Source organism: Oryctolagus cuniculus, chromosome 12, assembly GCF_051225735.1.
Source record: "Oryctolagus cuniculus isolate XC-2025 breed Fujian yellow rabbit chromosome 12, ASM5122573v1, whole genome shotgun sequence".
Taxonomy (NCBI): Eukaryota; Metazoa; Chordata; class Mammalia; order Lagomorpha; family Leporidae; genus Oryctolagus; species Oryctolagus cuniculus.
Genome location: NC_142878.1, coordinates 88135753 through 88163014, shown reverse-complemented (window position 1 = coordinate 88163014; position 27262 = coordinate 88135753). Strand labels below are relative to the sequence as shown.

At 46.8% G+C, this 27262-nt stretch overlaps 1 protein-coding gene across 6 annotated transcripts; it reads left to right on the top strand.

Moving 5' to 3' along the window:
- Positions 1 to 249: 249 nt before the first annotated feature.
- Positions 250 to 24666, top strand: MTFMT (mitochondrial methionyl-tRNA formyltransferase). 6 transcript variants are annotated; one of them, XR_016218261.1, is made up of 9 exons: positions 253 to 521; positions 2658 to 2867; positions 7925 to 8047; positions 10481 to 10583; positions 11675 to 11750; positions 15085 to 15176; positions 19373 to 19423; positions 20245 to 20327; positions 21426 to 24666. XR_016218261.1 is itself a non-coding variant. In XM_070054379.2 (9 exons), the coding sequence occupies exons 1-9, from the start codon at positions 313 to 315 to the stop codon at positions 21621 to 21623; spliced, it is 1173 nt and encodes a 390-aa protein (XP_069910480.2). In that variant the 5' UTR covers positions 255 to 312; the 3' UTR covers positions 21624 to 24666. The 6 variants fall into 6 exon arrangements, 2 of the variants coding, with proteins under 2 accessions (XP_069910481.2, XP_069910480.2); XM_070054379.2 differs by having other exon boundaries at positions 255 to 521; positions 19373 to 19451; XR_016218264.1 differs by lacking the exon at positions 2658 to 2867 and having other exon boundaries at positions 250 to 521; positions 21426 to 21845.
- The last annotated feature ends 2596 nt before the right edge of the window (positions 24667 to 27262 follow it).

The window sequence follows — 27262 nt, the reverse complement described above, 5'->3', positions numbered from 1 at the left end:
ACATAGTAGGTCCTCAGTCGATATTCGCTATCGTAATAAAAAAATGATACCGCATTACATAAATGAAGATACACTGTCTGGAAACACTATGATTTGTTCCCGGAAGAATTCGTTTGAGAGACTGGATAAAGAAAGCACATAAATGCAACCCTTGAAGGCGCGAATTCCTGCACCGGCTCCAGCACAAGTCACGCCCCCCGGTCCGCGGGCAGGCCCCGCCCCCAGCGGCGTGCAGGCCACGCCCTTCTCTTCCGGCGCCGTCCCTTGCGTCCCGACGCGCCTGCGCAGGATGGGCCGCCGGCTGCCGGGGCAATGAGGGCTCTGGCGCGGCGCTGCTGGGGACAGCGCCTGGCCGGTGGGGCGGTGGCCGCGAGGCCGAGCCCCCGGTGGCGGGCACTGACCGGGCTCGGTGGAGAAGACGGCCGGGACGCCCGGGTCCGCGAGAAGCCGCCCTGGCGGGTGCTCTTCTTCGGCACGGACCACTTCGCCCGCGAGGCGCTGCGGGCGCTACACGCCGCCAGGTACCGGGGCCGGGGCTTGCGGGGCCCGGCCGCCCCGTGGCGGAAGGCAGCGGCGCCGGGGCGGTGTGGGCCCGGAGCCGGTGTCTCCTGGGAAGTCAGCCACTGGCGCCGGGGGCCGCAGGTCTGCACCCGGCTTCCCGCCCCGGGCTGTGGTGGCTTCTCCGAGCGCTCGGCGCGCCCGCGGGGCCAGGCCCGCACCTCCGGCCAGGCTGCCCGCTTCGCCTTCGAGGAGGCCGGGGCTCGGAGAGGTTGCCCCAGGTCATCGGCTGAGCGGATCGCGCCCGAAGCCGACCCTGCCTTCGAGGGTCCCGGTTTCTGTTGCTCCTCTACCCGCCCCCCCATCCATTGCGTGGCTTCCCGTGGACCCTGTGGGCTACCCCTCTGCGTGGCTGCGGCTCACTCCCCTTGTCCACGGAAGAACCGTTTTCAGTAATAAATAACCGCATAAGCCAGAACTCTCAGGTGTACATTTAGTGTTGATGAAATGTGGTGGGTGAGGCGGAGGGCGTCTGGTGGCCGCCCCTGCGTGCTGTATCCTGGCGATGCCACACAGCAGTGTCCCGCAGCCGAGGTTTTGTTCCTCTGTTCTGCGTGTCCCTGGCGCACCGTCACCTCTGTCCCATGCTCCCTGCAGATGCTTTGCAGCAGCCCCTGGTGCAGTGAGCCCCTCCCGTGCCCCCTGCACACACTCCCCGCAGCACCCTTAACGCCACACTTGCTTCTCTGCACCCTCCAGGCCGCTGTCCCCGGGTTGCCACGGGAGTCTGTGGCTGCCTGTGTCCCGGCCCGGCCCCTGGCTGTTCCATTGCTCCTAAGCTTTCTGTTTAGTGCCTTGGTCTGTATTGCTTCTCTCCAAACTCCTCAACAGGTGCGGGCACTACCTGTTTAATAAGTAAATGTACACCCGCTGGTGCTGGAGTACTATGCAGGTGGGAACAAGGAGATAGTTCTACATGTTCTGCCATGCAATATTAATACCCATGGTAGATATTCTTGTCTGCTTTTTAAAAAGTATTGTTAAGATGGGGCCGGCGCCATGGCTCACTTGGTTAATCCTCCTCCTGCGGCACTGGTATCCCATGTGGGCGCCGGGTTCTAGTCCCGGTTGCTCCTCTTCCAGTCCAGCTCTCTGCTGTGGCCCAGGAGGGCAGTGGAGGATGGCCCAAGTGCTTGGGCCCTGCACCCCATGGGAGACCAGGAGAAGCACCTGGCTCCTGGCTTCGGATCGGTGCAGCTCCGGCCATAGTGGCCATCTGGGGAGTGAACCAACGGAAGGAAGACCTTTCTCTCTGTGTCTCTGTCTACAACTCTACCTGTCAAATATTAAAAAAAAAATATGGTTAAGAGACATATTGTGGCTCAAAATTCCATAGATTAAAGGGATATACAGTGAAAAGGCACTTCCTTCCACCTCTGCCTCTGGTTCCTCTCTCCAGAGACTGTTCCATTTCTTATCTTTCTAGAAATACTGAATTCTAGAAATACAAGTGTGTGTGTTTTACCCATTTTTTAAAAAGACTCACACAGTAGCATACGTAGGAAAGAACAAAATGCAGAACAGTATATACAACAGCCTACTTGTATAAAATGTACTGTGTGTGTTTCTAGAGCTCGCTAGAATAATGCTGTCCACGGATGGTAGCCACCAGCCACGTGTGGCTCTTCAAGATTAAAGTTAAATAAAAAACAAAACTCAGTCTCCACTTGCACGGGTTTTAAACGTTCGTTGTTGGAGAGGCAGAGAGAGGGGGACAGAGAGCTCTCCCATCCACTGATTCACCCCTCACATGACCACAGTGGCTGGGGAGGAGCTAGGAACTGGGATCTGGATCCCGGCCTCCTGTAGAGGTGGCAGGGACCCGGCCACTGGAGCCGTCACAGCGGCCCCCCGGAGTGAGCATCCACAGGAAGCTGGCGTCAGGGGCCAGAGCTGGGTCTTGAGCCCAGGTCCTCTGACGTGGAACGGGGGTGTCTAAACCACTAGCCCAGACGCCACCTCTACTCTGGTTCTCATCACTTAACCCTGAGTCCTTCACAACTTTACTCCCGAAGATGATTTAGCAGTGTGCGACGCCGTTGAGGGCCGAGTCGTTCCCTTACCACTGCTTCCTTTTTCTCCCGGCCTTTCTAACGTAGGGAGAACAAGGAGGAGGCGCTGATCGACAGACTGGAGGTGGTCACCGTGCCCTCGCCGTCGCCCCGAGGGCTGCCGGTGAAGCAGTTCGCAGCGCAGGCTCAGCTGCCGGTGCACGAGTGGCCGGACGTGGGCGCTGGGGAGTACGACGTGGGAGTCGTCGCCTCGTTTGGCCGACTTTTGAGTGAGGCTCTTATTCTTAAGTTTCCCTAGTAAGTTTTATTTTTAAGGAAATACAGACTCGTGACCTTGGTCTGTATAAAGGAACTGGGCATCTAAAATGTGATAATTTGAACATGAGTGATACTTTCTTTAGTAGCATTTTCTTTTAAAATAAAGACTTTTTATTTGTGGCATGAATTGCCAACATGTGTTAAGTTCCTTATCACTCTCTGTGGCCTTTCATGTGAATTCCACGTGTGTGCTGACAGCTCCCAGGTTGGTCCCTCCAGCCCAGCTCTCGCCTCAGACTCTAACTGCCTAACACCTGCTTTCTCCTCCTAGCTCAGCCTGGATGTCTCATAGGCACCTTATGTTCAAGATGCTCAAGGCTGCATTCTTGGACTTCGGCCTAACATCTGCTCCGCCTAGAATCTGTATCTCAAGAGGTGGCACTTCATTCTTCAAGTTGTATAGGTCCAAGAGCCTAGAGTCTTAAAGATTTATTTTATTTATTTGAAAGGCAGAGTTAGCGAGAAAAGGAGAGTCAGAGAAAGATCTTCCATCCACTGATTCACTCCCCAAATGGCTGTAATGACTGGGCCGGGCCAGGCTGAAGTCAGGAGCCAGGAGCCAGGAGCCAGGAGCCTCATCCGGGTCTCCTACATGGAGCAGGGGCCATCAGCAGGGTGTTGGATTGGAGGGATAGCAGCTGGCGCCCATATGGAATGCCCGCGTCGGAAGCGGCGGCTCTGCCGTCTAGAGCACAGCACTGGCCCCCTCGAGTCATTCCTGATTTCTTACCTCCCACCGCATACCAGGTCCATCAGGAAATCCTACTGGCTCTGCCTTCAGAACCTGCCTGGAATCCGTCGTCATTCCCACTGCTGCTGCCCCCACTGTGTTGCCGTGGTGGCCTCCTCCTATTCTCTGCCTTCCCAGTGTCCTGCCTGGCCAGCAGACACTGCGGTCCCTTTCAAGAATAAGTTGGGTCACGTTGCTGTGCTCAGAAGTCTGGCAGTTCTTCATCTCGCTCAGAAGAATAAGTCAAAGCCCTGATGGTACCTGGCAGGGACCCGCGTGGATTGGGCCCTGCTGGCTCTCTGGCCACACCTTAACTGTTCCATCCTGGCTCTGGTTCCGTCTTGACCTTGCCAAGCATTTACCTTCCTCAGGGACTTTGTACTTACTGTTCCATCTGCCTAAAAGCTTTTCTCCCTATGTCGCGTCTTAGTCCCTGACCCCCTTCCGTCTTGGCCCAAGTGTCTTGTTGCTAAGAACTTCTTTGAGCACTATGAAAATTGCAGTCTCCCAGCCATTACCCCTGCCTGCTTCTCTGCTCTGTCTTCTTCCACAGCCCCCAGCACTGTTGACCAGCTTTTATATACAGCATTTTGTGTTGTGTTGCTTATCTCCTATTCTTTTTTTTTTTTTTTTTTTTTTTTTTTTTGACAGAGTGGACAGTGAGAGAGAGAGACAGAGAGAAAGGTCTTCCTTTGCCGTTGGTTCACCCTCCAATGGCCGCTGCGGCCGGCGTGCCGCGCTGATCCGAAGCCAGGAGTCAGGTGCTTCTCCTGGTCTCCCGTGGGGTGCAGGGCCCAAGCACTTGAGCCATCCTCCACTGCACTCCCTGGCCACAGCAGAGAGCTGGTCTGGAAGAGGGGCAACCGGGACAGAATCCGGTGCCCCAACCGGGACTAGAATCCGGTGTGCCGGCGCCGCAGGCAGAGGATTAGCCTAGTGAGCCGCAGCGCCGGCCGCTTATCTCCTATTCTTTGCACATGGGGTGCAGGATTTTTTTTTCCTATTTAGTTTGCTGCCACTTGTATCCCCAGCACTTAGAACAGTGTTTGCACTTGGGTTGTGCCAGGGAATATTCATTGGATGAATAGGACTGGGCTGAACAGAAGGACTTAGAATATAAAACTTCACTATGTACACAACAGCTAATGTGCACATTGATGGAGACATCATTAAGCTAATTACAGATTAGTATTAACTTGTGAAGCAGTGGTAGATAGGTATATTAGGATAAGCAGCAAAGGTAAAGAGATCATTTGTTTGTTTCCCAGAAACCTTTTATTTAAGGTATGCAGACTATGCATTTCATAAATACAACTTTAGGAACATAGTGATTCCTCCCACCATAGCGACACTCCCACCTACACTCTTTTTTTTTTTTTTCAATTTTAAAAATTGTGTTTGTTTATTTTAAATTGACAAATAACAAATATATTTATGACATACAATTTGATGTTGTGATACACACACATATATATTGTGGGATGATTAAATTAAGCCAATTAATATATGCTTCCTTACACACCTATATTTTGTGGTGAAAGCACTTAAAATCTCTTCTAGCAACTTTCAGGCAAACAACATTATTATTCCTGTAGTCACCATGATGTACAATAAATCTCTTAAACACATTCTTCCTGTTTGGCTGAAATTTGTATCCTTTAGCCAACATTCCTCTAATCCTCGCCCTCTCCACCTCCCGTAAGTCTGGCATTCTCAATCTTGAAGTCAGGGTAGCATTTTAATAAAAACAAAAGTTTATTGGATGACTCAGGTCATACCCTAGATGTGTTGAAAAACCAAACGTGAAAGTACAGTTTAACTTGGACGCCTCCAGTTTCACCCCTTTGCCCTGCTCACCTCTCAGGCTCGGCTCCCGGCATCCACAACCACACACCATTCCCTTGGTGTGCGGGACTTTCTCCTTCCACCCACCTTTCCTTATTGTCTTTCCTTTGCTTGGAAAACCTCACTGTCTTCTCGAATACCCTTCCTATTACCCTCATTTCTCACATGACCAACACCTGCTCATATGAACAGCACTTCTTCCAGGACAATTTCCCGAAGAATACTTCTTCTTCATCCCTCTTATTCCCATTCTTATTTTTTACTAAGATCTATTTTCAGTTAACTTCATACACATAAGGTAAACTTATACTAAGGAGTTCAACAAATAGTATGAAAAAAACCTGTTCCTCAACAATTTTTGATTTCTCTTTTGATTTCTTCTATGACCCACTGTTCATTCAGGAGCACGTTGTTCAGTATCCATGTGTTTTCATATGTTCTAGAGATTCTTGAGTTGTTGATATCCGGCTTCATTGCATTGTGGTCAGAGAAGGTGGATGGTATAATCTCATTTTTTTTTTTTAATTTGCTGAGACTTGCTTTATGGCCTGCCCTGTGGTCTATCCTAGAGAAAGTTCCATGCACTGGTGAGAAGAATGTATTCTGTAACTGTAGGATGAGCAGTTCTGTAGGTGTCCGTTAGGTCTATTTGGTCTATAGTGTCCATTAACTCTATTGTTTCCTTACTGATTTTCTGTCTGGTTGATCTGTCCATTGCTGAAAGTGAGGTATTGAACTCCCCCATTACTATTGTATGGGAGTCTATGTCTCCCTTTAGATCCATTAGCGTTTCCTTTTTTTTTTAAACATTTCTTTTAAGCAGCCAGGTGCCCTGTAATTAGGTGCATATACATTTATTATAGTCACATCTTCCTGTTGAATTGATCCGCTTCTTTGTCTCTTTTAACAGTTTTTGTGTTAAGGTCTAAAATAGATCACTTGATGGGGATTCTAGGAGTTTATTTTAGAAATTCTGTATACAAACTGAATGGAGTAAGGGTAATCATGTGACGGTAAATACAGTTTGTGTTTGTAAGATGCATAATAGAGTTTGAATGGTTCTCATGTAGTAGTTATAAGTGAATTTTAAATTTTATGTAAAAATTCCCAGAAGCTGTGAGCTATTGTGGAATATTTTTTTAAAGATTTATTTATTTGAAAGGCAGAGTTACAGAGAGGCAGAGGCAGAGAGAGAGAGAGAGAGAGAGTGAGTCTTCCATCCTATGGTGCACTTTCCAGAGGACTGCAATGGCCAGAGCTGCACCGATCCGAAGCCAGGAGCCAGGAGCGTTTTCTGGGTCTCCCACGCGGTGCAGGGGCCCAAGGACTTGGGCCATCTTCTACTGCTTTCCCAGGCCACAGCAGAGAGCTGGATTGGAAGTGGAGCAGCCAGGACTTGAACCTGTGTCCAGATGGGATGCCGGCACTGCAGGTGGAGTCTTTTCCCACTAAGCCACAGTGCTAGCCCCTGGAATATCTTTTTAATTAAGTTTCACTCCTTTCTTAGGATAAGAGAATAAACATTGAGTTGGCCTCTGACTTTTTTTCCTTTCAGGTAATGTAAGACCAGATTAATAGTCAGTTTCTTTTAAATTTGGGGGAAAGTGTAATGAAAAGCAGGATGTTGGGGCCAGTGCTCTGGCATAGTGGGGTAAGCCGCTGCCTGCGATGCCAATATCCTATATGGGCGCAGGTTCAAGACCTGGCTGCTCCACTTCCGATCCAGCTCTCTGCTGTGGCCTGGTAAAGCAGTAGAGGATGGCCCAAGTCCTTGGGTCCCTGCACTGACGTGAGAGATACAGAAGACACTCCTAGCTCCTGGCTTCAAATTGGTGCAGCTTCAGCCATTGTGGCCAACTGGAGAGTGAACCGGCAGATGGAAGACCCCTACCCCTCTCTCTCTCTCTCTCTCTCTGCCTCTCCTTTGTTTCTCTGTGTAACTCTTTCAAATAAATAAATCTCTAAAAAAATTAAATTACCTTTTTTTTTTTTTTTGACAGGCAGAGTGGACAATGAGAGAGAGAGACAGAGAGAAAGATCTTCCTTTTGCCATTGGTTCACCCTCCAACGGCCGCCGCGGCCGGCGCACCACGCTGATCCGATGGCAGGAGCCAGGTACTTATCCTGGTCTCCCATGGGGTGCAGGGCCCAAGCACTTGGGCCATTCTCCACTGCACTCCCTGGCCACAGCAGAGCTGGCCTGGAAGAGGGGCAACCGGGACAGAATCCGGCGCCCCGACCAGGACTAGAACCCGGTGTGCCGGCGCCGCAAGGCGGAGGATTAGCCTAGTGAGCCGCGGTGCCGGCCAAAATAAATATCTTAAAAAATAGTAAGTTAACTGATAATGTCATGAGCTTATTTAAAAAAAAAAAAAGAAAGAAAAGCAGGATATTAGTGCAGGTATCAGTGACTGAATGATAAAGCCAGTTGGCAAACTAATTTCTGCATTTTCGAACTCAGTGGCGTGTTGAACGTGCACCCCAGCTGCCTCCCGAGGTGGCGTGGGCCAGCTCCCATCATCCACACGGTGCTGCATGGAGACGCGGTTACTGGAGTGACCATCATGCAGATCAGACCCAAAAGGTGCAGTGCGTTTTCTTTGGACTCCTGTGATAGATGCTGATATCAGTCTGGGGGGAGGGGAGTGGGTGGATGCTACTTACTTATTTCTGTAACACCAGAGTGCTTCCTTTGCTTTATACTCTGTGTGTTTTCTTCCTGGTTTCTCACTTGAGCCGTATGCCTGTGAGTACTTACACAGTGTCTCTCTCAAGTCCTTGTGAGGGGTTGGCGTTTGGCACAGTAGTTAAGGTGCTGCTAGGGGCTCACATGTCCCGTATCAGTGTGCCTGGGCTCACGTCCCAGCCCTCCCCACGTCACCATTTCCAGCATCCTGCTAATGCCCACCCCGGGAGGCAGCAGGTGACAGCCCAGGTGGGTGAGTCCCTGCCACCCACAAGGGAAACCGGGACTGAGTTCCCTGGCTCCTGGCTTTGTTCTTATCTGATCCCAACTAACTGTTGTGGACATTTCAGGAGTGAACCAGCAAATGGGAGATCTCTTTCTCTCTCTCTCTCTGCCTTTCAAATAAGTAAAATTAAATACATTCAAGGTTTTCTACATGTGAAAATATTTTTAAATGTGAAAATTTTAGCTTGTTAATTGAAATAAGTTATATTATTAACATCTGAATTTTTTTTTAAAGATTTATTTATTGGGGGCTGGTGCTGTGACGTAGCAGGTATAGCTGCTGCCTGCAGTGCTGGCATCCCATATGGGTGCCTGTTCAAGTCCCAGCTGCTCCACTTCCAATCCAGCTCTCTGCTGTGGCCTGGGAATGCAGTAGAAGGTGGCTCAAGTCCTTGGACCCCTGCACCCATGTGGGAGACCTGGAAGAAGCTCCTGGCTCCTGGCTTCAGATTGGCTCAGCTCCAGCCAGAGCAGCCAGTTAGGGAGTGAACCAGCAGTTGGAAAACCCCTGTCTCTCACTCTGTGCCTGTCCTTCTCTCTGTATAACTCTGACTTTCAAATAAATAAATAAATAAATCTTAAAAAAAAGATTTATTTATTTATTTGAAAAACAGAGTTACAGAGAGGCAGATGCAGAGAGAGAGAGAGAGAAAGGTTCCACTGGTTCACTCTCCAAATGGCTGCAATGGCCAGAGCTGAGCCAATCCGAAGCCAGGAGCCTGGAGCTTCTTCCAGGTCTCCCACATTGGTGCCGGCCTGCAGCCAGGACTTGAACCGGCGCCCATGTGGAATGCCGGCACTGCAGATAGTGGCTTTACCTGCTAAACCACAGCTCCAGCCCCTGGATTTTTTATTAAAGACATTGTGTAAATATGAGATGCCCACCCCATCCCCCCAATTTGAGACACAGAAAGGAGAGAAGCACAGGCAGAAAACTCCCATCTGCCAGTCCACGCCTCCAAATACCCATAGTAGCCAGGGCCAGAGTCAGGAGCTAGGAACTCAGTCCAGGTCTCCCACATGGGTGAAAAGGGCTCAGCTGTCTGGGCCATCACCTGCTGCCTCCCAGGATTTACATTGGTGGGAGGAAGCAGGCAACAGAGCTGGGAATCAAACCTGGCAGTGATGGGATTTGTATCTTAACTGCTAGGCCGAATGCCCATCCCCAGACATGAATTTTTGTTTAGCTGTTTTGAATCTTCATTCTCCTGGCCTTGGTTTCTAAGTGACAGTTAAAAAATACTTGAAGCCTGAAGAAGGAATATATTGGTATATCGATGCGTAATAAAATTGTCTTAAATGTTTTTTTCTTAAATTTTTTTCTTCATACCTACAATTAAAATTATTTTAAATTACTGAGTTTATTAGTGCTATACCTGTTACCACCTGATTTTCCCATAAAAAGCAGTAATTCACAAGAAGAACATGACATATATGATTTATTTTAACTTCAGGAAAAAGGGAGAGGGTAGATGAAACACGAGCAGCGAAACTTTGATAATTCTGAAACCTAGGTGGTGTGTATGTGATGATTCCTGAGTCTATTCAGTCTTTGTGAATGTTGATCATTTGTCTTTCTTTTTAAAAATTTTTATTTTCTAATTTATTCATTTGAGAAATGGATAGAGTTCTTGTCCACTGGTTCACTCCCCAAGTGCTCACAATGGCCAGGGCTAACCTGGGGCCAAAGCCAGGATACTGGGCCCAGCGCTGTGGCCTAGTGGGTTAAACCGCCATTCCGGGTGCCAGTTTGAGTCCTGGCTGCTCTGCTTCCAATCCAGCTCCCTGTTAATGTGCTTGGGAAAGTAGTGGAAAATGATGCAGGTGCTTGGGGCCCTGCACCCACATGGAAGACCCGGATGAAACTCCTGGCTTCAGCCTGGCTTAACCCCGGTTGTTGCGGCCATTTGTGGTGTGAAACATTGGGTGGAAGATCTCTCTCTCTCTGTCTCTCCCTTTCTCTGTAACTCTATCTTCAAATAAATAAAATCTTTTAAAAAAATAGTAATCATGTTATTATTTGCTCTTTTCTTTTTTTTTCACTAGGTTTGACGTAGGCCCGATTGTCAAGCAGGAAACCATTCCTGTGTCACCCAGGAGTACCGCGAAGGAGTTAGAAGTGGTGTTGTCAAGACTGGGGGCCAACATGGTAGGGTTCTGCAGTATCCCTCTGCTCTCCATTCATTTGGTTGTGATGAGCAATTCTGTGGCGTATAATTTTAAGCTTCCATTTAAAAAATTATAAATAGAGTGGTTTCCATCCCTAACTTCCTAAAAATTAATCCACCATTTGTGATCGTGTGTAAGTCTTGGAGAATTTGTACAGAGCGGGTCCTTAATGAAAGCTTTCAAATGAAACAGGAGATGTCAGATACTCCCTAGCACTTCAGAGTGAGGTCTTCAGACCACGATTCCGGGTTTCACTCCGTACCTGTCAGACTGAACTAAAAGCCGGTTCCTAAGTGACTCAGCTTTCCTCCCACTTCTGGGCCTGAGTTCCAGGCATTTGCATCTCTCTGCCCTGGAATCCTGCTGCCCACCCTACCCATAGATAATCTTTCTTCTCTCTGTGGCTTTGTACAGCTCATTGAGTCTGCAAACAGTAGGGTCTTAATGATGCAGATGCTTAATGATTAAATATTATTCCTATAAATCAGTTGATTTTTATACACTGCAAGAAAATATTTTCCAAGCTATGTGGATGGCACTTCCCATTCTGGGCACTCACCGTGAAAGTGACCTTACAATAGTGCATGCCTTGGTTGTGTGCCAAGTCTGTCCTCAAGGGATTTTTTTGTCTTACTTTCCCAGCTAACCTTGGAGATATTATTGCTGTCAGTTGTTTCACAGATTTATGACATTGAAGGCCAAAGACAAGTTAAATAACGATGCACAGCGAGACGACTAGTACTAGCAGAACTGGGATTTGGCCTGTGACTCCAGGGTACATTCTCAGTCCTCGAGTCCTTGCCTGCATCCTGTGGTGGGGAGGGAGCAGGGAGTGAGGAATCAAGCACGGCTCGTCCTGATGGCAAGAGCTGGCACAGCCGAGCAAAACCCAGCACTCTCTGGAAGCACATCAGTGACCTGGAGGTAGAGAGAGCCACGTCTCACTGAAACTGTCCTCATAGCCGGAGTCTGTTCACTGCCCAACCCTGCCACAGTCTCATGGAACAGACCTGTAATGCGTATCTGCTCATGCTCCTCGTTCATCGTGAGTGCATCACTTTTCTCTTGTAGCTTATTTCAGTTCTGAAGAATCTGCCTGAAAGTCTGAACCGTGCAAGGCAGCAGCCAGCTGAGGGGGTGACGTACGGTGAGTGAAAGCCACAGAGGCTGAACATCTTTGATATGGTTTGTCGCGATGCATTGAGCACATGGACGTCTTTGCTGTACTTTTGTTTTTTTGTTTTTTCTCTAAGATTTATTTACTTATTTGAGAAGCAGAGTTAGAGAGAGGTCTTCTATCTGCTGGTTCATTCCCCAGATAGCCACAACAGCAGAGCTCGGCCAATCTGAAGCCAGGAATCAGGAGCTTCTTCCGCATCTCACACGTGGGTGCAACAGCCCAAGCACTTCTGCTTTCCCAGGCTATTAGCAGGGAGCTAGATTAAAGTGGAGCAACCAGGACTCAAACCGGTGCCTGTATGGGATGCCAGTGCCACAGGTGGAGGCCCCATTTCTCCTTAGTTTTGACTAAAGGCTGAGTGCCCCTCTTTTATTTTGGAAAGTGTTATAACCCAGAACTAAATTGAAAGACTAGTATTGTAAATACCAGTTTTACCCCGGAGTCAACAATTACCACTATTTGGCCATGTCTCTCCGTCTCTGTCTCTGTGTGTGTGTGTGTGTGTGTGTGTAGTAAACTTTGCTTTTTCATTTAGTGGTTTGAATCATGATTTTTCATCTCTAAATTCTTTAGCATGCATTTCCAAGAAAAATTAATTCCCTAAAAGCATCCAGTGTCTAGTCCATATTTAAGTTTTCCTAATTGTCTAAAAATCTGTTTTATACTTTTTTGAAGATTGTAATTAGAAGCTGTTATTAGTTTTAAATTTCTAGTCTTTTTTCTTTTTTAAAGGGAGAGAGCAAGGGAGCTATTCCACCTGCTAGTTCACTCCCCAAATGCTTTTTTTTTTTTTTTTAAGATTTATTTATTTATCTAAAAGTCAGAGTTACACAAAGAGAAGGAGAGGTAGGGGGAGAGAGAGGTCTTCCATCCACTGGTTCACTTCCCAATTGGCTGCAACAGCCAGAGCTGTGCCAGTCCAAAGCCAGGAGCCAGGAGCTACTTCTGGGTCTCCCACGCAGGTGCAGGGGCCCAATGACTTGGGCCATCTTCTACTGCTTTCCCAGGCCATAGCAGGGAGCTGGATCGGAAGTGGAGCAGCCAGTTCAGACTGGTGCCCATTTGGGATGCTGGCACTGCAGGCGGCAGCTTCACCCACTATGCCACAGTGCCACCCCAAATCTCTAGTCTCTTTAATCTAAAATGATTCCTCCACTATTTTTCCCTCTCTCTGTCACTGACTTTTTGAAAAGTCCAAGCCAGATAACTAATTGGTTCGTTTCCTGCCAGTGCTGTTTGGCTTGTTTTCTTCTGCTTGTGTTTACTGTAAATTAGAAATTCTAAAGGTTTAATGAGATTCAGGTTTAAAGTTTTTGGAAAGAGTATTTCATAGATGATACTGTGTTTCCATGACATTTGTTTCACTTTTTTTTTTTTTTTTAACACCCACTGTGGTTGTTTTTTTTTTTTTTTAAGATTTTATTTATTTATTTGAAAGTCAGAGTTACACAGAGAGAGAAGGAAAGGTAGAGAGAGAGAGAGAGAGGTCTTCCATCCGCTGTTTCACTACTCAATTGGCTGCAATGACTGGAGCTACGCCGATGCAAAGCCAGGAGCCAGGAGCTTCTTCCAGGTCTCCCATGCAGGTGCAGGGGCCCAAGGACTTGGGCCATCTTCCACTGCTTTCCTAGGCCATAGCAGAGAGCTGGATTGGAAGTGGAGCAGCCGGGTCTCGAACTGGCACTCATATGGGATGCCGGCACTGCAGGCAGCGGCTTTACCTGCCGGCTCCTCACTTTGGTTTTAATTTAATTTTAATTTAATTAATTTAATTTGGTTTTAAAATTTTTCTTTATGATTTTACTTTTTGAATAGACGAAATATATAATGATTCAAAAGCTAAAACTAATTAAAAGGGTACATACGGAGAAACCTCACTTCAAATCCAGGTTGCACCAAAGCTAATGAAGCTAAGTTTGGTCACTTGGTTGAGATGGTGCCCACCAGATTGTCCAATATAAAGAAAATGTTTTCCCTTTTGCAATTAGCAGGTAACCCATGGGTTAATATTTTAATTTAAAAAAAAATTTTTTTTGACAGGCAGAGTTAGACAGAGAGAGACAGACAGAGAGAAAGGTCTTCCTTCCGTTGGTTCACCCCCCAAATGGCCACCAAGGCTGGCGCGCTGCGCCAATCCAAGGCCAGGAGCCAGGTGTCTCCTCCTGGTCTCCCATGCGGGTGCAGGGCCCAAGCACTTGGGCCATCCTCCACTGCACTCCCTGGCCACAGCAGAGAGCTGGACTGGAAGAGGAGCAACCGGGACAGAATCCCGCACCCCAGCCGGGACTAGAACCTCTGCCGGCGCCACAGGCAGAGGATTAGCCTAGTGAGCCACGACATGGCCACGGGTTAATATTTTAAAGCTGTGCGAACATCCCTATTTATTTATTTGCTATGTATAACATAATATCACTATTATAATACTAGTATTATTGCTTACAGTAAAACACTGAGTAAGATACAAACTTTCTTTGAAGGTTTTTTGGTTGGTTTTATTGTTTGGTTTTTGACCTTAGGAGATAAACTACTAAGGGTATACAGTCAGATTATAATGTTTGTTTCTTTTTTAATTCAACCTTCTTTTTTTCTTATAAAAAGGTGTATTTTGTGGCCAGCATTGTGACTCAGCAGGGTAAGCTGATGCCTGCAATGTCAGCATCCCATAGGAATGCTGATTCATGTAATCAGTCCTGTTTAAGAAAGGGTATTTTTGTGTAGTCTGACTTGTCCATCTTTAATTGTTTCTGGACTTTGAATCACAGTTAGAAGAGCATTTTCTACTCTCAATGTTATAAACAAGTTCACTCATTTTTTAAAATATTTATTTGAAAGAGTTACACATATATATGTATATATATATGCATATATATATATAAAGAGATCTACATATAATATAGATCATATATTTAAAGAGGTCTTCCATCCACTGGCCAGGGCTGGGTCAGGTTGAAGCCAGGAGCCAGGAACTTCTTCCATGTCTCCTACATGAGTGCAGGTGCCCGATGACTTGGATCATCTTCCAGTGCTTTCCCAGGTGCATTAGCAGGGAGCTAGATCAGAAGTGGAGCAGCTGGGACTCAAACCAGTGCCTATGTGGGATGCCAGCATTGCGGATGTTTTCTTTTGGTACTTGCTTGGTTTATTTATTTTTACTTTATGTTATGGAAAATTTTGAACATGTATATAAATGTTGAGAGAATATTGTAATGAATTCTCTTGAATGCATTACTCAACATCAGTATTTATCAATTCATGGACATTGAACCTGATAATCATTCTTGTTCTTGGCTTTATCTTATAGCTCCTAAGATATCTGCTGGCACCAGCTGTATAAAATGGGAAGAACAAACTTCAGAGCAAATATTCAGACTTTATCGTGCCATTGGAAATATAGTAAGTTGGCGAGTCAGGTTATAGTTTTATCTGTTTGGGTTTTCTTGTGCATTTTATTTGCTTTGTAAATGTATTTAGGAATGAATCTGAAACTGGACCTAGGAAATCTGAAATTTTTCTTTTATGTATTGTTTAAACTTTAAGTCTTTATAGAGGCTTTAGAATTCATAAAACATTTCCAAGTATCTATTTACAATGTCCTATAACCAGGTTTTATTATCCCATTTCATAGACACTTGGAATGAAAATGAGATGACTAACTTAGGGGTATGCAGTCACTACACAACAAACCTAAGTCTTCCAACTTCTAATCCATAGCTTTTTCCAGTATGTCTTTCTGCTTTTGGCCAATTTTCTATAATCAAATTCCCAAATAACTGATTTCCACACATGGTACACAGAGTAGAGCTGTAACAGCTTATTAAAATTTCTAAATTAGGCTGGTGCTGTGGCTCACTAGGCTAATCCTCCCCCTGCAGCGCCAGCACCCCGAGTTCTAGTCCCAGTTGGGGCGCCAGATTCTGTCCTGGTTGCTCCTCTTCCAGTCCAGCTCTCTGCTGTGGCCTGGGAAGGCAGTGGAGGATGACCCAAGTGCTTGGGCCCTGCACCCGCATGGGAGATCAGGAGGAAACACCTGGTTCTTGGCTTCAGATTGGTGCAGCGCGCCAGCCTTGGTGGCCATTTGGGGGGTGAACCAACGGAAGGAAGACCTTTCTCTCTGTCTCTCTCACTCTCACTGTCTAACTCTGCCTGTCAAAAAAAAATTCTAAGTTAAATTCTCAGTTCATTGATAAGTTTGTGAGTTGTTTTTTTTTTTTTTTCATTTTGATAGCCTCTTATATTATTGGCACTCTGGGTTTACCAAATCGATGACTCTTTTTTTTAGATTTATTTGTATTTATTTGAGAGGCAAAGTTACAGAGAAAGAGAGGGAGAGAGATCTTCCATCTGCTGACTCATTCCCAAATGGCCACAACAGCCAGGGCTGGACCAGGCCAAAAGCCAGGAGCCAGGAGCTTCTTCCAGGTCTCCTACGTGGGTACAGGGGCCTAAGCACTTGGGCCATCTTCCACTGCCTTCCCAGGCCACAGCAGAGAGCTGGATCAGAGGAGGAGCAGCCAGTGCTCGATCCGGTGCCCACATGGGATGCCTGTGTTGCGGGCAGCGGCCTAACCTGCTGCACTGCAGTGCCGGCCCCCGTGGAGGGCTTCTCATACTGAAGTCGGGTAGGATGTCCTCACCATGCCAGATTCTTCCGTGCAGCCTCGTGTTGTTGTGACTATCATCCCCTGTTAAAGTTGAGTGTATTGAGATTAACCGTAGATAGTGAACTGTTACTGAGTTTTGCTCAAGGTACCGTTGTCACTTACTAAGTCAGAGCTAAGTTTTGAGCAAGATCTGTCCGAGTGCAGATGCTGTGCTCTTCCTGCTGCAGCAAAGTGGCGTCAGGAAACAGGGACTTCAGAGGCGGAAGAGCTGGGTTCTCTGTGCTGCTTTGTAGACTGTGACTTAGGAGACAGGGGAGTTATTTGACCTCTGAGCTTTAGTTTGTTCGTGGGAGGATAAGAGCTGATAGAATGCACAGAAAACACACAGTACCTGGCACAGAGCAAGCACTCATTCAATGACAGCTGCTATTATTCATCCTCCCAGTAAACAAAACAGTCGCTGAAGGCCTGTTGTGTGTCAGGTGATGTGCTAGGGCCTACAGATAGAAGTGGTGTGGGAGGATAGCCACCAAACAAGCCAATCAACAAGAAAAATCCCAGAGAATGTGAGAGTTCCATATGGTAAACTGAAGACTCTCTCAGGTGGGTAGACAGAGAGGCCTCGAGCTGATGTTTAGGCTGACGTCTGAGTGGTGACTGTGCTTTGGAAGTAGCGTTGATAGGATTTTGACCACGTTATGTTTGAGATACTTGGAAGACATCCGGGTAGAAAGAGCAAGCAGACAACTTTCTGAGCTGCAGTTTAGGCCCATAGCTTGAAATCTTTTCACATCTCTCTCTCCCGCACCTGCCCTCTCCCATTCTCTGGGAAGAGCTGTGTGCTGCGAAAGGCTGGGCACCTATCTCAGAGTCGGCATGAGCTGCTCGGCAAGACCTCCCTGTTCTCTGAGAGTTACTTCTGCAGCTCCAGCGTGCCCATCCGTCAGGGTCAAAGGAGGTAAATGGATTTAAATCCGTGCCAGCATAGGGTTTTGCCAGCAGTGATAGTGGGTACTGCAATTGTATTCTCACCATCCCTCTCCTTTCTGCAGTGCTCTGATGAGAAGGTGAGTTTCCCTCCGCAGGCCCAAGAGCTGTATGTTCTGAGCCTGTGCCCGGCATGTTCATTATTCTCAGTAAATGTGAGTCCTTTTCAGTCAGCATGATTGAGAAATCCTTTGAGGGGCTGGCATTGTGGCACAGCAGGTTGAGCTGCCGCCTGCGATGCCTGCATCTCACGTGGGAGGGCCAGTTCCAGTTCCTGCTGCTCCACTTCCAATCTAGTTTCCTGTTAATGTACCTGGGGGCGGTGGATAATGGCCCAGGGACTTGAGCCCCTGTCACCTGTGTAGGAGACCAGGATGGAATTCCTAGCTTCTAGCTTTGGCCTGGCCCAGCTATTGTGTATATTTGGGGAATGAACTAGCAAATGGAAAATATTCTGTCTGTCTCTCTCCCTTTCTCTCTCTTTCATCCCTTCTGTCTCTGTCTCCTTGCATTTCAAAGGACTAAATAAATAAATCTTTAAAAATTGAAAATAAAATAAAAATGGAGCCCATGCTTTGGCATGGCAGTAAAAGCCACCATCTGCAGCACTGGCATCCAGTGTGGGTGCCAGTTTGTGTCCCAGCTGCTCCACTTTCAATCCAGCTCCCTGCTAATGCACCTGAAAAATAAGTAAATTTAAAAATTAAAATAAATTTAAAAAACTTACTCATGGAAAAAAAATCACTGCCTCCAAAAGTAAAAATCAGCAAATTAAGAAAAATATTCATAACACATACAAGAGTTAAAAGGGTACTTTCCTAAATAAAAAAAAAAAGATTTTTGCAAATTAGTAAGAGATGAACAACCCATTTTTTAAAAAAATACAAGCAAAGGAGCAAAGGGCATAAATACACAGTTTACAGAGAAATAAGTAAACAGTAAAATAAATATGCGAAAAGTTCATCAGTCTCACTAACCATAACCAGCAATAGATTGCTTTTTATTTTTTACTTATCAAGGCGATTTAACAGCAAAATATTGTTGCTGTATAACTCAGGCGTTCCACTTAAAAGCCCACACTACAGCTATTTCCCAGAATATGTAAGTGCTCAAAGGTAAACCTGCAAGGCTGTTTATATTTTATAATAGCAAGAAATTGAAAATTATCCATCATAAAGGCATTAATTGCATAAATTATGAATCTGCAGCAGATCAGAGTGAAGTAGACAAGTGTGTAGTAAAGAAAAGTTGTCCATGTAAAGTAACAAGGTCCTTGTAAACCTGTGTTCTAGAATTTTGTAATAATATTTGTTGGCAAACAGGGAAATCCACTTCAGACTTAACAGTGGTTACATCTGGGGGTGGGAATACAGACTTGTCACTTTTTAAAAAATGGAGCCGGCGCCGTGGCTCACTAGGCTAATCCTCCACCTTGCGGCGCCGGCACACCGGGTTCTAGTCCCGGTCGGGGCGCCGGATTCTGTCCCGGTTGCCCCTCTTCCAGGCCAGCTCTCTGCTATGGCCAGGGAGTGCAGTGGAGGATGGCCCAGGTGCTTGGGCCCTGCACCCCATGGGAGACCAGGAAAAAGCACCTGGCTCCTGGCTCCTGCCATCGGATCAGCGCGCTGCGCCGGCTGCAGCGGCGGCCATTGGAGGGTGAACCAACGGCAAGGGAAGACCTGTCTCTCTCTCTCACTGTCCACTCTGCCTATCAAAAAAAAAAAAAAAAAAAATGATTTTAACATAACTGCTATAATGCTTGGCATTTGTTAAAGTGTACATTTTAATTGGAAATATTAGATACAAACATCGGTTTAAAAATAATGTTCAAGATCTTACAAATCCTGGAGGATCATGCTTACGTTCTGGGTCATAAATTTAATGGCTGAGTTCCCACTTTCTCTGTAAATGGGAGAAAAATCAGAGCAGATTAACACAAAATAGGAGGGCTTGTGGGTTGAGTGTATTCCGTTCTTACCCCTGCTTGTATTTTATTTGCAGATTCCGTTGCAGACACTCTGGATGGAGAATACTGTTAAACTTCTGGATTTGGTAGAAGTTAACAATTCAGTCCTTGCTGGTACTAACTGAACAGTTGATGTTGAAGATGTTCTCACTACAGTCTATTAGAAATTGTGTTCACTTTACATAGTTACTAAAAATACAGATTCTTTCTGTTTCGGTTCAGTAATGATAATAGTCTACATTCACTTCTCTTATTCTTTGCAATGTCTGTTCACGTGTACTTTCATATTTAGTCATCACGAGAACCGGGGAAGTAGGCAAACTCCTAGTGCTATCCTGTTTAAAGCTCTGTGATTTCATACCTAAAGGTGTGGTTAGCTCCTTTCTGTGAATATCACAATGAACGTATGCAGGCTGCCCAGTGAGAATCTGGGCCAGGGCACTGGCTGCACACTGCAGGTGTGTGTTCTAGGGCCAGTCAGCGCCCTTCTAAAGTGGTAGGCAGGAGGGTGAGCTGCAGAGCTGGGCTAGTCCAGGGACGGTTAGAGCTCCCCAGGTGCCTAGGAACTGGGGCTTGCCCGGGCTAAGATGGGAGGACCAGCTTGAATCTTCCAAGGTAGCCTGTGTTTCCCCAAATGGCCACACCAAACTTGCAGATTCGGCACTTCAGGCGGTCACCAGGAGATGGGGTGAAGGCCTTATAGCCAATGTATGGGAAGCTGCCCTTTGGGTTCATGATGTACGAGTGCACCATGCCTGACTCACTGTAACTGTGGAGGTAGAGTCAGGACATCAGCAAGGTCGTCCTTGCCAGTATTAGTTCTGCCTCTCAAGGTGGTTTTTGATTTTCAAGGAGTACCATGAAGTTGCATAATTATTTTTCTCTTTCTCTCTCCCGCATTCTTCAGATCTGAAACTAACAGGACAGACTGTTACTCCAGGTTCAGTAATATACCACAAGCAGTTGCAAATACTGCTGGTTTGTTGCAAGGTATATTTTCCTTTAGTTTGAAATTCCCATTCTTGTTTTACTGAGTTTATAGTTTGTATCATTTATCATTTTTAGTTCAGATTTAACTCAGTCACTGCCTGTGCATCATATTGGGCCTATAGACAGCTTGATTTTCTTAAGAAATGCTGGAATTCCTAGCATAACTTTTTGCGAGTGATGAAATTTTGCCAAGGCAATATTGCCACTCAGTAAAGAAGATTCAGTGACTTGAATGCTGTCTGAGTACTTGGATTATTCTAGCTTAACCAACAGGCTCTTGTGCTTGGTAACGTGAAAGACAGTCATATGCACGTGTCTGGCTGAGCTACCGTAGGGCAAGGCTCCTGCTTGCTTTTGTTGCCCAGCAGTGCTTGGAGAGATTTATGAGCTGTGCAAAGCGACTTTGGAACCACTGCACGGCATGTTCCTGAGAAGCGTTCCACCTTCCGTTTCCTGTCATGTGCTAATGCTCAGGAAGAGCATGGAGCATGTTTAAAATGGGTGATGGGTTGACATGCCGTACACAGACCGTGGGGCTGGACGGCCTCTTCATCCCCCTGCAGTGGCTCCAGGTGCCTTGTTGCATGTCTGTGTCCTGCTGACCTTGGCTGGGTCTGCCTAGGTAGAGTATCGAGTGTGGTTTGCTCTCAGAACAGGGAGGCAGGACACGTGAATTTGAGACTCACCAGTTGTGCCACCTCAGACAAATAGTCACCCACCCCTGGGCCTCGGTTTGCCCTTCGAAAGTGCCTTTGCCCTTTCGAAAGTGCTTAGAAAGTGACACTGCTTCTGCCTACCAGTTGATTATGTTTAAATGACCGCTTACAATAAGACACAGGTGTGCTCAGAGAGCCCTACAGCACCATGCAAATAGCACACACCTTGCTCTGCTCCCGTCAAGTGTAAGTAAGTGTAGTCTCCCCCTGTAATAAACTTTTAGAGCCAAGGGATTGTGTGTGTGTGACCCAGTACGGTGCTATTTGCAGCTGGGCATTTTGTAAAGGTTGGTTTGCTTCCATGTTAAAAACTTTATAAAATGTCCTTAGTTTTTCAATTTGGCCACCCCTGCCTATTCACTGTCTGTCTCCTGTCCTTCAGGATGGCTGGATTGGCGTCCGATCAGTAATGCTTAAGAAAACACTCACGGCTACTGACTTCTACAATGGATATCTGCACCCTTGGCACCAAAACAATTCCCAAGCTCCACCAAGCCAATGCAGATTTCAGACTCTCAGACTTCCAGCGAAGAAGAAGCTGGCGAAAACAGTTGTTGCCATGCAACAGTGCATTAAGTAGGAAGAAGATGGACAAGAACCTATTCCATATTTGTCACTTATTAAAAGCCTTATTTATAAGGAATTGCCTTGACTTTTAAAATAAAAGATGACACTGTTGGAGAAAGAGAAGATTACTGTCAAAAACATGGAAGGCCTCACTTTCCACTTGTTGAGTAATGGTAAAAAGCAGCATTTTTTTGAATAACAGAAGTTTAAATAAAATTTGGATGTATAATGTCAACCTCAAGGAGATTATATCATGCCCTAGGAGCAAGGGCAACTAATTGGCATGTGAATAGATTTTGAAGACAGGTTATTTTTAAAAACTGTGCAACTGTTGATTTTTTAAAATTAATTAATTTGAGTGGCAGAGAGAACTCTCATCTGTTGGGTTCCCCCCTCCCCTCCCAAATAGCTGTAACAGCCTCCAGCTGGAGCCACAGCCAGGAACTGGGAGCTCACTCCAGGTCTCCCATGTGGGTTACCTGAGCCATCACCACTGCCTTCCAGGGTCTGCACTGGCAGGGAATTGGAGCCAGGGATCAGAGCCAGGTGCTCCAGTGTGGGATACGGACATCTCAATTACTAGGGCCCCCTGCTGGGGGGTTTGCGATCCTTCCATGTTAGCTTTTCCTGCCTAGAGTTACCAGCTGAAGTTTTTTACTCAGTTGTTCATTCAACAACAGAGTGATTGTATAATTGCTTATCCAACTTCAATGAGAAGAAGGAAGCACTTAGAATAATTACTCCAGGCCAACAGGCATAAACCAGGACTCTCCCTGTCCAGGCAAATGAGGTTGCGTGGACATCCTGGGTATTGAATGTTTGTTGTGTAGCCAGCCTCAGGAGGCAACCATGAAAGCAGACGTAATGCCATCATGAGCATATAATGGAGACACCAGAGCAGTGAACAGTGTGAGGTTCCAAACCATGAGTCCACTGTGCGGGCAAAGGCCCGAGGGGCACTGTCGCACGCGCAGAGGCTCAGGGGCTGCAGAGGAGGCTCTTACGTGCGGTCTGCTGGCTGGGCAATGGGAGCGTGGTTACCCTTGTATTATTTTGCTTCAAACCATAAATCTGTATAGTCTCTTACAGGGATGAGCTAGTCATTTATGAGAGTACTCCAAAAAGTTCATAGAAATGGAATTAAAAGTTAAGGTTATGTTGCTGCAAAAAAAAAATCTTGAAATACATGCACAATTTTTTCATAATGTGCAGTTTTTCCACGAACTTGGGAATGCCTCCTGTGCAGTTTGTTGGTTCCGTTTCTCTGGGGGCCCTTGACTAATGCATCACCGCGGTCTAACTACTCTCTCGTCCCGTCTCGGGCCCGCAGCGGTATTTGCTCCTCTGGGTGGCAGCAGCAGCTTGCAGAGCTGCCTTAGACCAGGAGGAGGAGAACAGTTTTAGGACAGGAGTGGATCTGTGTAACTCGGAATGTCATTTTAGAAGTGAAACGCGGCCCACCACCAGCTGGCTAGTGACAAGCCCAGCATGAGGACCTGCGGACTGCAGGAGACTTGATGAGAAGAAAGGATTTACTCTGGTTTAGAAGACGAAAGCAATGTCTCTGAGCATAAAATCGAGCTCCTGAGAACAGCTGCCAAAAGGATGTTTACTGCGTTTATAATTGTTTTTGAAGGCAATACAACCTGGTTTCATCAAACAGTCTCTAGGTGAGAATACAGTGCAGCATTGACAGGCAGTCCTAGAGTCTGCAGACCCAGCCTGGCTCCGGCCGCCACTGCATGTAACCCGGGCTGCTTTGTAACCTCTCGGAGCCTGTTTCCATAGCCACTAATGGACAGATTGTACCTGCTCTGCCAGGGCTGTCATGAGGACCAGAAACAATAGGACACCTAGCCAGTGCCTGGCTCACAGCAGGTTCTCAGTACCATTGCTATTAGCTGACATTTACCATGTTCCAGCGCGAGACTAAGGACTGGATCTGAACTCTCTACTTTTATTTTTGCAATAAACTTGTGAAGCAGAGACTGGCAAGATCCTCATCTTTCCAGAATGCCAGAATTCACACTCCAGCCATCTGACTCCTATGTGCAGGCCTGACTGCTCCACTACCATGCCTCTGTTTGCACGCTTTTTTTTTTTTTTTTTTTTAAGATTTGTTTCTTTGTTTGGAAGGCAGAGGGAGAGGGGGAGATGGTCCATCTGCTGGTTCACTCCTCAAATGGCCACAATGGCTAGAGCTGGGCCGATCAGGAGTTTCTTCCAGGTCTCCTACATGGATAAATGGGGCCCAAGCAGTTGGGCCGTCTTCTTCTGCTTTCCCAGGCGCATTAGCAGGGAGCCGGATTGGAAGTGGAGCAGCCGGGTCTCAAACTGGCATCTGGGTGAGTGTGGGTACTGCAGGCACCACAGCACCGGCCCCTGCAGGCATTTTTGTCCTTGATTAAGGAATGTAAGGTGTTAGGCTTCTGTGCTCAGAAATGAATTGAAGGACATGTAGATACTGTGCTAGACAATTTCATAAAGATTTTAGTTTTTTCTCTTATTTTTTTACTTCTAAGATTCATGAAATTTTCTGGAACCCTGCAGAGAAAAGCTGCTGCTTTTAGGGCAAAATAGTGCAACTCTTGTCTTGTGGTGCTCTGATTGCTGTTCTTCCAGAAAGTGGATTACAGGGCCGGTGTTCGGCCCAGCAGCTAAGGTGCCAGTTGAGACGCCCACACCTCATAGGAGAACCTGAGGTTCATGCTCAGCTCTGGCTCCCGACTGCAGCTTCCCGCTAGGGCAGACCTTCAGAGGCACTGGGGACAGCTCAGGTAATTGAATCCTGCCACCCACACGGAGACCTGAATTGAGTTCCTAGCTCCCAGCTCTAGCCTAGCCCAGTCCTGGCTATTGTAGTCATTTGGGAGGTGAACCGACAGGTGGGAGCTCAATCTGTCTCTCTGCTTCCAAAAGAGAGAAAAGGAAAGAGAAAATACTCATTGTTACATTGGCAGGTGATAGGAAAGATGGGGTACCTTTGCTTAGGAACTTTTAAAGGGTAATAATGAGCAAACTAATGTTTCCAATAATAAAATTTTGCTTCTATTAAATAGGCATTTCTGTTTGTGGGTCCTTTTTAGAAGCAAGGAGGGGAATACAATAAAGAGCAGCTCTGGGGAGGGCTGCGTAATGTCTTTAAGCATGTCTCATACATGTACAGAATTTGGAAAGAACTTTATATCATGTAATCCAAACTTGGATTAGTGTTTCAGAGAAGGGAGCCAGCCCTACAGATAACTGCCTTGCCCAAGGATAGAACTCAGGTTTGCGTCCCAGATGACAGTAAATTATCAATTGCAAGTAACTGTATATAACTTCGGTTTGATGCAGCTTTTAGGGAGAACAGCCATGTCAGCATCTTTGTCAGGCGGTTCCAGAGTGCCCACTCCACGCCTGCTCTCTAATCCACTGCAGTCTGCACTTGACAGAGTTGGTCTGGCAGTGAGGGGACAGCTTCACTTCCGATCCTGGCTCTCTGCATAATTTGGTGGGCAGCACTGCAGTGAGTTGTGCGCTGGGAAGCTTCGAGTGGATGGTATCCCAAGGATTGGATTAGTCTGGAAAACCAAGTACTTCTCTTTCAGTGTTTCACACGTCCATGGCCCTGGGGGTAAAGAGGGGTGTCCACTCCGACGGGAGGCATCCAGGTAGAGGGCAGAGCATGTACCAAAGTCTAGAGGGCTGAGGCATCATGGGGTTGGGGAGGCCCTGCGAGTGGTAGGGAGCACACTGGGCTCACGGAGAGCAGAGTGGAGAACCAGACCTGCCGTAGACTGTGTAACGTGGACTTCAGCTGGAAGGCAGTGGGGAGCTACTGAAGGATTCAGAGCAAGGAAGCCACGTGGATGTAGTTGCTTGTAATTCTTTATTTATTTATTTATTTATTTGACAGGGTGGACAGTGAGAGAGAGAAAAAGATCTTCCTTTTCCGTTGGTTCACTCCCCAATGGCCACTGCGGCCGGCGCACCATGCTGATCCGAAGCCAGGAGCCAGGTGCTTCTCCTGGTCTCCCATTTCTTTCAGACAAATAATACATAAATGCGTGTTTACATAAACTAAAATACTAAATCCAGAGTCAAAGCTCTCCTGCGCCATCCCCTTTCCCTTCATCCCCAGTTCCTCCTCCTCCTCGGAAGCCCTATACTATTTGGTTTCTATCTTCTTCAGCATTTAAGAAGTACATTTGCTTTTAATATATGTGCATATAAATATACCTAGGGTTATTGTGAAGGTGTGTTTTAAAATATTATCCTGTCAAAATATTTGGAGAGCCAGCCGGCCATCTGTTCACTTTTCATGGTGCTCACAGCATATTTTGCGAACATTCCAGTTTTTTAATGAGATGTGCACACAGGGAGTGGTGCCGTGGGAACCATGGGGCCTGCCCCAGCCAGGACAGCTGCAAGGGGCTACAGCCGTGTCCCCCGGGGCCGCCTGCACTGTGGCCCGCGGGGTCAGAAGTGTGCGGCCTGCAGTTGTGCAACAGGACAGCTGGGATTCACAGATATTAAATGTTCTTTGTTGGGATTCAGGGAGCAGACGGTGCTTACCATGTGTCGGGGAACAACTGAGGACACAACCGGGACCGGTGGTCCTTTACTAAGGGAAACAGAACCTTCATTATTTTCATGTTTGGTCTTTGTTACAGAGTAAGAGAGTAGATCGATTGTGAAATATATCTACATTATGATAGGTTATTAGGTTAAAAGTTCTTAGCACCATGTAGCAGAACAAGGACTTCTTTATGCAGGTATATCCATAAGCTTAGATCTCATGAAAGCTATTGCTAAAGAGAGGTTTAGGGATATGGGGGTCTAAGTTTGATGAAAAGATAGGGATAGATTTATTTACTCAATACATTCAGTATGTCCTTTGTGTCTACTAATGCCTGGCCAGATCATGAACTAAGGCACTGGTTCAATCACGCTGTTCCCTTTGCTCCGGGCAGCTTCTGGTCCAGCAGGACAGATGGAAACCAGTGTAACAAACGCCCACCATAGGTTTTAGGCCCAGCCCGTGGCTTGTTGCTGATTCTGTTAGGTAGGAAGTTAGATATGAGCTTATGTGTGTGTAACAGGCCTAAAGAGAAGACTTCTGTGTCCAGCATATGCATCTGCATCTCAAAGTCATCCTGATAATGTTTCCGGGGCAGCCCGGTATTCACATCCTGCCCTGCCCCCTTCTGCCCCCTGCTACCTGATAACCTGCCAGGTGAGGGGTCCCCGCCCCTTCAGCCTGACAAATCTTCCACAATCTCCCAGATGCAGCTCAGTATCTGCATTTCAAACACCCTGCTCAGGATCCCCATTCTCCAGGGGTCTTGCTCACCCTTCCTCTAAACTCAGGATGGCGCCAGCTAGCCTTCCTCCTGTCTGATACCTTCAGGCGAAAACTCAGTTTTTCTATTTACATCCAAAAAGCCCTTTGTTCCAAGAGGAGCAGAGGTGGGGAAGCAAGACCCCTCTCCTTAAAAACCCCTGGCCTCAACTGGGCTGTGCGCTCAGCCCTCTGCCTCTCTGCTGAGCCGCCGACCTGCCTGGCCAGGTGTAATCTCTCCACTCAACCATGTAACCTGGCTCCTTCCCCCCGTCCAAGCGACTGCACTGTCTCTCAGGTCCTGTCCGGAGAGGTGCCCATCCGTTCTT